The 10,990-nt window shown below is 49.8% G+C and overlaps 1 protein-coding gene across 1 annotated transcript; it reads left to right on the top strand.

The window, feature by feature from the left end:
* Positions 1 to 2,725: 2,725 nt before the first annotated feature.
* On the top strand, positions 2,726 to 5,045 carry LOC144595723 (cyclin-dependent kinase 5 activator 1-like). The gene has a single exon (XM_078403280.1). It carries the CDS (start codon positions 3,028 to 3,030, stop codon positions 3,973 to 3,975), a length of 948 nt encoding a protein of 315 aa, XP_078259406.1. The 5' UTR covers positions 2,726 to 3,027; the 3' UTR covers positions 3,976 to 5,045.
* Positions 5,046 to 10,990: the final 5,945 nt, after the last annotated feature.

Consider the following 10,990-nt stretch of genomic DNA (forward strand, 5'->3'; position numbering starts at 1 on the left):
TCTGGGGAGAAGGCAGGAGAATGGGGTTAGAAGGGAGAGATAGATCAGCCATAAGTGATAGGAGCAGAATTAGGCCATTCAGCCCATCAAGTCTACTCCGCCATTCAATGGTGGCTGGTCTATCTCTCCCTCCTAGCCCCATTCTCCTGCTTTCTCCCCATAACCTCTGACACCGATGGGCCGAATGGCCTAATTCTGCTCCTATCACTTATGAACTAAGGTAGACAGAAAATGCTGGAGTAACTCAGCGGGTCAGGCAGCATCTCAAGAGAGGGGGAATGGGCGATGTTTCGGGTCGAGACCCTTCTGAATAAGTGGGTAGTTGGTCAGGAGACCCTCCTGACCAACTGGGTAGTTTTGTGAGCAGTTTTGGGTCCATTGTAAGCAGTTTTGGGCCCCATATCTGAGGAAGGATGTGATGGCTTTGGAGAGGGTCCAGAGGAGGTTTACGAGAATAACTCTAGGAATGATTGGATTTGAAGAAGGAACGACTGGATCTGAAGAAGGATCTCGACCCGAAACGTCGCCCATTCCTTCTCTCCTGACCCGCTGAGTTACTCCAGCATTCTGTGTCTACCTTCGATTTGAACCAGCTTCTGCAGTTATTTTCCTGCACTGATGAACTAATATCTCTTCACAAAATGCTGGAGTAACTCAGCAGGTCAGGCAGCATCTCAGGAGAGAAGGAATGGGCGACGTTTCAGGTCGAGACCCTTCTTCAGACTGATCTGTTTGCATAACCAAAGAAGGTAATTTAAAAGAGAGTTAGATAGAGCTCTAGGGCCTAGTGGGATCAAGGGGTATGGGGAGAAGGCAGGCACGGGTTACTGATTGTGGACGATCAGTCAGTCTGAAGAAGGGTCTCGACCCGAAACGTCGCCCATTGCTTCTCTCCTGAAATGCTGCCTGACCTGCTGAGTTACTCCAGCATTTTGTGAATAGACAATAGGTGCAGGAGGAGGCCATTCGGCCCTTCGAGCCAGCACCGCCATTCAATGTATAAGACAATAACTGCAGATGCTGGTACAAATCGAAGGTAGTTATTCACAAAATGCTGGAGCTCTTAAGGATAGCGGAGTCAGGGGTACGGGGAGAAGGCAGGAACGGGGTAATGATTGAGAATGATCAGCCATGATCACATTGAATGGCGGTGCTGGCTCGAAGGACCGAATGGCCTCCTCCTGCACCCATTGTCTATTGTCTAACTCAGCAGGTCAGGCAGCATCTCAGGAGAGAAGGAATGGGTGACGTTTCGGGTCGAGACCCTTCTTCAGACTGATCATTCTCAATCAGTACCCCCTGATTGATTGATTGAATAAATACCTTCGATTTGTACCAGCATCTGCAGTTGTTTTCTTAATTAGTATCTCTTCACGTAGCTTGCGGGGGAAATGGTGATGACAATTGTTCACAGCACTAAACAAATGCAAATTACTGCCGTTGTCGAGAATGGTTTCCCACCCCACCCCACCCCACCCCACTGAGACGCGTGCCTTTGGCCCGAGCCCATTGTTTGTTCCGATTGCAAACCGTGCATTGATATGGAACCGAAACATGGTTCCCATGCATTATCACATTAGCACCACGTTAATCTCAACAACGGACAGCAGAATAGATTCATGTAGCGAATCCTCCTCTTTCATCGTGAGGGCGTTGCATCGAATGGGATTTAACACTTGTGGGGGTTTTTTTTGTGTGTGTGTCCAATTTTATTTACAGATTCGTGGGCGTGAATGGGTCTGTAGTGCAAGAAAATGACTGCAGGTGCCGGTACAAATCGAAGGTATTTATTCACAAAAATGCTGGAGTAACTCAGCGGGTCAGGCAGCAAGCATCTCGGGAGAGAAGGAACGACCCCTGCTGAGTTACTCCAGCATTTTGTGAATAAATGGGTCTGTAGATGTTGTTTCGATGTATTCTGTAGAATACAGTCTGAAGAAGGGTCTCGACCCGAAACGTCACCCATTCCTTCTCTCCCGAGATACTGCCTGACCTGCTGAGTTACTCCAGCATTTTGTGAATAAATACCTTCGATGTATCCTGTCGTTTAGGAGTGGTGCTGCTGCTGAAACTGAAGCGAGCATGAACGCCAGCGAAGGACATTGTAACCCCCCTTCCCTCCCCTCCCCTCCCCTGCCTCTTGCATAAATAAGACACAAACGTATAATTTTTCCAACGTTGATCAACGATGCAGTAGTCTTGCATCTTGAAATTCTATAAGCAAATGCATCTTAAACCCTCCCCAAATGCAAGAATAAGAACTGGAATGTAAAGGTGATATTGGTCTCCAGGCTCAGTGAATTCTGCAAAGCAACGCTATGGAATCATCCAATGACCAGCCAACACTGGCAAATATCACCCGCCCTCTTGGGCCATGGTACGATGGGTTCCATTGGACATCTAGGCCGCCTGTCACCCATCCTTGCCTTGGGATTGGTTGAACCCTCTGCCAGTTATGACTTTCAGGCCCGCCCCCCACCCCTGAAGAGGGCGGGACCTCCTCGGTTTCCCCCAACGCCGATTGGCTGGCTGGGGCGAGGTTGGCGGCTATTGGTCGAGGTCGACGCGGCCTCCGCTCTGATAGGTTGGGTGGCTGCTCCCTTGGCCGTGAGTTGGACGTTGTGATTGGCTGTGGCGCCGGCGGGGAGGAGGGGCGAGGGTTGGGTTGGGGTTGGGCTTGGGTTGGGTTTGGGTTGGGGAGGGGGTGAGACAGACCGCGCCAGTCCACCCTGAGACCAGCTGGTGACAGGTTGGTCCGAGCGACTGGAGAAGGCGACCCTGAGATTTTAGAGGCAAATCTCATCCATCCCTGGGCCAGAACCACCCCCTCCCTTCCCCTCTCCCACCCCACCACCCCCCCCCGCCCCCGGAAGAAGACGACCTCAAAGTCCAATGAGGCTCGGTTGAGCGGGGCATCCCAGGGGGGAAGGTCGAGCTTGTGTCTCTGCAGGTACCAGCGAGAGGTCTAGCAGAGGACATACCTCCCCAACACCCCCCGGCAGTCGGATTCCAGAGGGGGGAGGAGACATGGGGACCGTGCTCTCGCTGTCTCCAGAGCCCAAGGACAAGGGCGGCTCGGTGGAAGGTGGCCAACAGGGCGGCAAGAGCGCCAAGGAGAAGAGCTTGAAGAAGCACTCGGTGCTCATCTCCGCCCTCACCTGGAAGCGTCTTGTGGCCGCCTCCGCCAAGAAGAAGAACGCCAAGAAGGTCAACCCGACTCCGGCCGGCCAGGTACAACCCACCGGGAACAATGAAGCGGTGAAACATCTCAACAGCGAGAACCTCAAGAAGTCCTGCCCTCCCCTGGGCCAAGCCCCAAGCGGCCCCGAACCCTACCCGGGCCAACAGAAGCCCCCGAGCGTCCCCATCCCAGTCCCGGTCCCAGTGGCTCCCACCGGCCTCAAGCCCGCGGCCAAGAACCTCCAGCCCACCCAGAAGCAGCCGAGCGGCGTCCTCTGCTCCCCTCGCCGGGTAGTGGTGCAGGCTTCCACCGGGGAGCTCCTGCGAAGCCTGGGGGACTTCTTGTGCCGCAGGTGCTACCGCCTGAAGCAGATGAACGCCAACGAGCCGGTGCTGTGGTTCAGGAACGTGGACCGCTCGCTGCTCATCCAGGGATGGCAAGACCAAGGCTTCATCACCCCGGCCAACGTGGTCTTCGTCTACCTCCTCTGCCGGGAGGTGGTCGACGAGGAGACAGCCACCGACTTCGAACTGCAAGCCACGTTCCTCACCTGCCTCTATCTCGCCTATTCCTACATGGGCAACGAGATATCTTACCCTCTGAAGCCCTTCCTGGTGGAAACCAACAAGGAGATCTTCTGGGAGCGAAGCCTTGCTATCATCGACCGAATGAGTGCCAAGATGCTCAGGATAAATTCCGACCCTCATTATTTCACCGAGGTCTTTCAAGACCTCAAGAACGAATCCAACACCAGAGACTCCAGTGGGCAGTATATAATAAGTCTGGACCGTTAGAATAGAATTTAAAAAATTCTTGGAATCGATAAAATAACATTAATTATAATTCTATATAATAGCCGAACGAGTGAGTGGGTGAGCAAATGTCCATTGTTAATCTCAGTGAGCAGTTCTGAGACCCGGAGTTAAATAAGAGGAGGATTGGAAGAAAGGGGTTAATTTGTTTTTTTTATTAAAAACTGGCTTTGAAGCCGAACAAATAAAAAACCCCAAACCAGATTGGCGTAGAATTGCATCAAAAACCGAAACCTAAATCCTTAAACCTCTGCGAGTTTTATTTGTATTCCAAACTGTGCTGTGAATGGCAGTATTATTGTTCATTTTTGACATTCTAACATTTATTTGTCATTGTTTTTTCGACGTGACAAATGAGTGCATGATATATTGTCGCTGTAACGCGAGGATGCTTTCAAACGAAACAGTTTCGCGCGGTTCCACGGGCTATTTGTTGGATACATGCTGTAGATAAGAGTGTGAGTTTAAACTCAAATCTATATATATATATATATGTGCGTACACATACATTTATTTATTTTTCCCATTTGGGAAAGACATTTGTTCCAGCTCCTTGGAGAAAACTGGGTGGGGTCTGTGCGTGCGCGTTTGTGTATGTGTGTGTGTTTGTGTGTGTGCGTGTTAGTGTGTATGTGTGTTTGTGTATGTGTGTGTGGGTCAGTGTGTGTATGTTAGTGTGTGTTAGTGCGTGTGTGTGTGTTAGTGTGTGTGTGTCAGTGTTTGTGTATGTGTGTCAGTGTTTGTATGTGTGTGTGCGTTTGTGTATGTGTGTGTGTTTGTGTGTGTGTGCGTTTGTGTATGCGTGTTTGTGTATGTGTGTGTGTGTGTGTTAGTGTGTTAGTGTGTGTGTGTGTTGCAGAGATGGAGATTGGAGGGATTCGTGTCTGCTTTTTCACGGTCACGGTTGTTTTTCCAGCCGCCGTTTAATTTTGCACATTTGATCCGCAGAATGTCATTCTGTCATTCTCTGAATGTAATGCTTGTTGGGTTTTTTTCTTTCTCTCTCTCTCGCTCTCTCAATAACAAAGAAACAACATCAAAAACCGGGTGGGGGGAGGGTGAGGGGGGGGGGGTCGGGGAGGGAAATGGGAGGGGGGGGGGGGGGGAAGTGAATAAGGGTTTTGACCGATTGTCAAACGTGCCAATTGTTGAGATACTCTAGGCAATTTTTCGTTTTGTATTGTACATTAAACATGCAGTAATGGAACTGAAATATATTGAGATATGAACCGATTGGGGTGGCCTTGTTTATTTCCAAAGTGCTGCGTTCGTGTTTCAATGTAAAACAAAAATGTTCGTGTGCCTGATCGTGTGTGTGTGTGTGTGTGTTAATGTGATTTTGCATGCAGTTAATTTTTAACGTGTCTATTTATTTGGAATTAATATGTTCATAGACGTCTAACGTTGCGTGGAATTTACTGATACGAGTGCAGTTATTTGATATGTGTGTGCATTTATATACATGTGTGTATATTTTTGTGTACGTCTTTTACATTATTTATATACGTGATCTGTCGCTGATGGGGTTTTTTTCCCTCCCAATTAGCAATCTGTGGGCATCAGGGGGCGGGACGCGATTTTCTCGGCGGAGGGTGGTTATGGCCTTAGCTTCCCCATTTCCATTTGCCCTGCTCGTCCTTGGACGCTAATTACCCAGAGCAGATTTACACTAATCCAGCGACCGCAGCGATGGAATGAGAAGAGTTTTCAAGGCGCAATCGGCGCAGTCTCTACGCCTCCGGGTTAAGACACACAAGCTTCATTCGTAGCCACCCCCTTTCCCCCCTCCACCCCCCCCCCCCCTCCTTCCACCCCCCCCTCCCCGATTTAAACGTGTGGCCTGCATACCCCATAGGCCAGTTCATTGGCTATATTTAACAGGGAGTTAGATGTGGCCCTTGTGCCTAAAGGGATCAGGGGATATGGAGAGAGGGCAGGTACGGGATATTGAGCTGGATGATCAGCTATGATCATATTGAATGGCGGTGCAGGCTCGAAGGGCCGAATGGCCTACTCCTGCACCTATTTTCTATGTTTCTATACCCACTGCACGGGAACCCAAAGGAACCGGCTACAGTTAGACAATAGGAGCAGGAGTAGGCCATTCGGCCCTTCGAGCCTGTACGCACCGCCATTCAATGTGATCATGGCTGATCATTCTCAACCGGTACCCCGTTCCTGCCTTCTCCCCATACCCCCTGACTCCGCTATCCTTAAGAGCTCTATCTAGCTCTCTCTTGAATGCATTCAGAGAATAGGCCTCCTCTGCCTCAGAAGGCAGAGAATTCCACAGATTCACAACTCTCTGAAAAAATTATAGTATCATAGAGTGATACAGTGTGGAAACAGGCCCTTTCGGCCCAACTTGCCTACACCGGCCGACATGTCCCAGCTACACTAGTCCCTCCTGCCCACGCTTGGTCCATATCTGTCCTTTCCATCGCTGGATCCTTTGTAAAACCCCTTTCACTTAATGGGTGGGAAGGAACTGCAGATGCTGGTTTACACCGAAGGTAGGCACAAAATGGTGGAGTAACTCAGTGGGACAGGGCAGCACGTCTGGAGAGAAGGGATGGGTGACGTTTCAACATTTTCCTTGGTCCGCGTCTCCTTTGAAGTCTCGTTTTCACACCTCACCCTTCCATATCTCTGTCCCCCCCCCCCCCCCCCACCCCGACTCTCCGTCTGAAGAAGGGTCTCGACCCGAAATGTCACCGATTGCTTCCCTCCAGAGATGCTGCCTGTCCCGCTGAGTTATTCCAGCATGCTGTGCCTATCATTCACTTAATGTGTCTGAAACCTAATCGTGCAATTCTGCTCCCATCACATTTGGTCTCTCTTATAGAATACAGCAGAACCGTACAGAAGACAGGCACAAAAATACTGGAGTAACTCAGCGGGTCAGGCAGCATCTCTGGAGAAAAGGAATAAGTCAATAGGGTCTGAGGAAGGGTCTCAACCCAAAACGTCACCTGTCCTTTTTCCTCCAGAGATGCTGCCCTGTCCCGCTGAGTTACTCCAGCATTCTGTGTCTATCTTCGGTGTTAAACCAGCACCTGCAGTTCCTTCCTTCACAGGACAGGACAGCACAGGAACAGGCCATTCAGCCCACGATGTCTGTGCCCAGCATGATGCTGTCCAAGTCTTATCTCCCCGGCACAAAAACCCATTCCCTGCATATCCATATGCCTCTGCAAAAGTCTCTTAAATGCCATTAGGCTATCTGCCTTCACCACCACCCAGGCACATGTTCTTTAACACGTTCTGTTAAAAGAAAAACGTACCCTGCACATCACCTTTAAACCACACCATAAAGCTATGCCCTTTAGTATTTGGTTTCACCTTCCTGGAAAATAGGTTCTACTCTACATATGCCTCTCACAATGTTACATACTCACTGTAACGTGCTGTTTTCCTTCATTTCCCTCCACCTAAAGAAACATCTGTCCAACTGCTGCAGTTGTACAGGGCATTGGTGAGACCACACCTGGAGTATTGTGTACAGTTTTGGTCTCCTAATCTGAGGAGAGACATTCTTGCCATAGAGGGAGTACAGAGAAGGTTCACCAGATTGATTCCTGGGATGGCAGGACTTTCATATGAAGAAAGACTGGATAGACTTGGCTTGTACTCGCTGGAATTTAGAAGATTGAGGGGGGATCTTATAGAAACGTACACAATTCTTAAGGGGTTGGACAGGCTGGATGCAGGAAGATTGTTCCCGATGTTGGGGAAGTCCAGAACAAGGGGTCACAGTTTAGGGATAAGGGGGAAGTCTTTTAGGACCAAGATGTGAAAGTTTTTTTTCACACAGAGTGGTGAATCTGTGGAATTCTCTGCCATAGAGGGTAGTTGAGGCCAGTTCATTGGCTATATTTAAGAGGGAGTTAGATGTGGCCCTTGTGGCTAAAGGGATCAGGGGGTACGAAGAGAAGGCAGGTACGGGATACTGAGTTGGATGATCAGCCATGATCATATTGAATGGCGGTGCAGGCTCAAAGGGCCGAATGGCCTACTCCTGCACCTATTTTCTATGTTTCTACTCTCTCCACAGATGGCGTCTGGCCCTCTGAATTGCTCCAGCACTTTGTATATGTGTTTAAGGCAGAGGTAGATAGATTCTTGATTAGTACGGGTGTCAGGGGTTATGGGGAGAAGACAGGGAGAATGGGGTTATGAGGGAGAGATAGATCAGCCCTGGTTGAATGGCGGAGCAAACCTGATGGGCCGAATGGCTTAATTCTGCTCCCATCACATTTGGTCTTCTGGTCGGTCTCATGTGTTTTTGATCTATATCTTGTCCATCTGTCCCTGGGCGGTTGGCCGAGCTGCCACCTCGAGCCTCCAGTACCAGCTACCCGGGTTCAATCCCATCTCTGGAGTCTGCTCCTTCGCCCCAGGTTCCTCCCATAAACCAAAGACTTGAGGGTGGGTAGGTCAATTTGGTCTCTGAGTTGCCCCTCGAGTGTAGGTGAGTGGTAGAATCTGGGTTTGGAGGGTGATGGGATGATAAAAGGGTGGAATAGAGTAAGATGTGTGGGTGAATGGGCACAAATTGCTGGAGCAACTCCACACTGTATCACTCAATGACTCTATAGACACAGAATGCTGGAGTAATTTGGCGGGACAGGCAGCATCTCTGGAGAGAAAGAATGGGTGACATTTCATGTCGAGATCCTTCTTAAAAGTCTGAAGAAAGGTCTCAGCCCGAATCATCACCCTTCCCTTCTCTCCAGAGATTCTGCCTGTCCCACCAAATTACTCCAGCATTCTGTGTCTATAGAGTCGTAGAGAGTCGTAGAGTGATACAGTGTGGAAACAGGCCCTTCAGCCCACCTTGCCCACCCCAGCCAACATGTCCCAGCTACACTAGTCCCACCTAGCCTGCGCCTGGTCCATATCCTTCCAAACCCGTCCTATCCATGTACCTGTCCAACTGTTTCTTAAGCAATGGGATAGTCCCAGCCTCAACTACCTCCTCTGGCACCTTGTTCCATACACCCACCACAATGTGTGTGAAAAAAGTTACCCCTCGGAATCCTACTAAATCTTTTCCCTTTCACCTTGAACCTATGTCCTCTGGTCTTCGATTCCCCTACTCTGGGCAATATCTTCGGTGTAAACCACCAATTGCAGTTCCTTCCTACACATTTAGTGCGAATGGGCGTTTGGTGGATAGTACTGACCCGGTGGGCAGAAGGGCCTGTCTCCATGCTTCATAGCTCTATCTAAAGCTCCTTGTTTGTTTCGACTTGATTCTGTGCTGTCAGTTTGGACGGATGCGCAATACAGCAAAATAGTTTAGGCACAAACGCTTTGGAATTTGTATTCAGGTACAGTCTGCTTATGATTGCAGGTCTGACATCTGAAGGTTTGATAGAATCTAAATTAAGATTCTGCTGTAAGACTCATCTCCCACCCCCGAGTCCATCTTCCCTCTTTTATCCACCCTAGTCCCCCACCACCCCGCCCCTTCCACCCACATACCCCTCCCCCCATTACATTTTAAGCCTCCTCTCCTGATCAGCCATGATCACATTGAATGGCGGTGCTGGCTCGAAGCTCGAAGGGCCGAATGGCCTACTCCCGCACCTATTGTCTATTGTCTATTGATCTGACATCCTTTTATCTCCTTTTCATCTCTCTCCCTTGTCACTTCACCTATCTGCTGATCAAACCCTCACCCCTGTATCCAAGGGTCACTTGTTTTTAAGTTTAGCTTAGGGTTACAACGTGGAAACAGGCCCTTCAGCCCACTGAGTCCATGCCGACCATCGATCCCCGCACACTATCCTACACCCAAGGGACCGTTTACAGAAGCCTGCAAACCTGTCCGTCTTTGGAGTGTGGGAGGAAACCGGAGCACCCGGAGGAAACCCACGCGGGCACGGGGAGAACGTGCAAACTCAGCACAGACAGCGCCCGAGGTCAGGATCGAACCCGGGACTCTGCAACTCTGCCGCTGCCTGCCAGGCTTTGACCCGTCTCTATCTCCCTTTTACAGCTTATTCCCAACGCTGCAATCGATCTAAAGACCCCGCAACGTCGTCTGTCCATTCAATCCACAGATGCTGCCTGACCTGCTGAGTTACTCCATCATTTTGTGAATACATTCTCCAGTAGTTTTGTGCATTTGTCCTGATCTCGGTGAAGTTGATCAAACTACGCTGTCCAAGGTGCTGAAAATACTGTCCTCACAAACGTGGGTCGCTGTCCGAGGTCCTGAAACAACCATCACCATATTTTCATGTGAATAATAGACAATATTGTAGACCATTCGGCCCTTCGAGCCCAGGAGTAGACTATCCGGCCCATCGTGCCAGCACCACCATTCAATGTGACCATGGCTGATCATTCTCAATCAGTGCCCCGTTCCTGCCTTCTCCCCATACCCCCTGACTCCGCTATCCTTAAGAGCTCTATCTAGCTCTCTCTTGAATGCATAATAATAAAAATAATATATTCCTTTATTCGTCCCACACCGGGGAAATTTTAGATTTAGAATTAGAGATACAGCGCAGAAACAGGCCCTTCGGCCCACCAGGTCCGCGCCGCCCAGCGATCCCCGCACACTAACACTATCCTACACCCACTAGGGAACAATTTTTTTTAAACATTTGCCCAGCCAATTAATGGTGTGGGAGGAAACTGAAGATCTCGGAGAAAACCACGCAGGTCACGGGGAGAACTTATAAACTCCGTACAGACGGCGCCCGTAGTCAGGATCGAACCTGATTCTCCGGCGCTGCATTCGCTGTAAGGCAGCAACTCTACCGTTGCGCCACCGTGCCGCCCGTGTTACAGTGTTACAGCAGCAAGAGATCATTCATTATAAATTTGTGTTCTCAGCTGTTACTGTTGACTGGTCTGCTGGGAGCAGTGCTGGTTGTGCAGTCTCACAGCAGCGGGAAGGAAGGACCTCCTATATCTCTCCTCCACGCACTTGGGGTGAAGGAGTCTGTCACTGAAGGAGCTATTCAGTGCAGTGACAGTGTCC

Source organism: Rhinoraja longicauda, chromosome 8 (assembly GCF_053455715.1).
Source record: "Rhinoraja longicauda isolate Sanriku21f chromosome 8, sRhiLon1.1, whole genome shotgun sequence".
Lineage (NCBI taxonomy): Eukaryota > Metazoa > Chordata > Chondrichthyes > Rajiformes > Arhynchobatidae > Rhinoraja > Rhinoraja longicauda.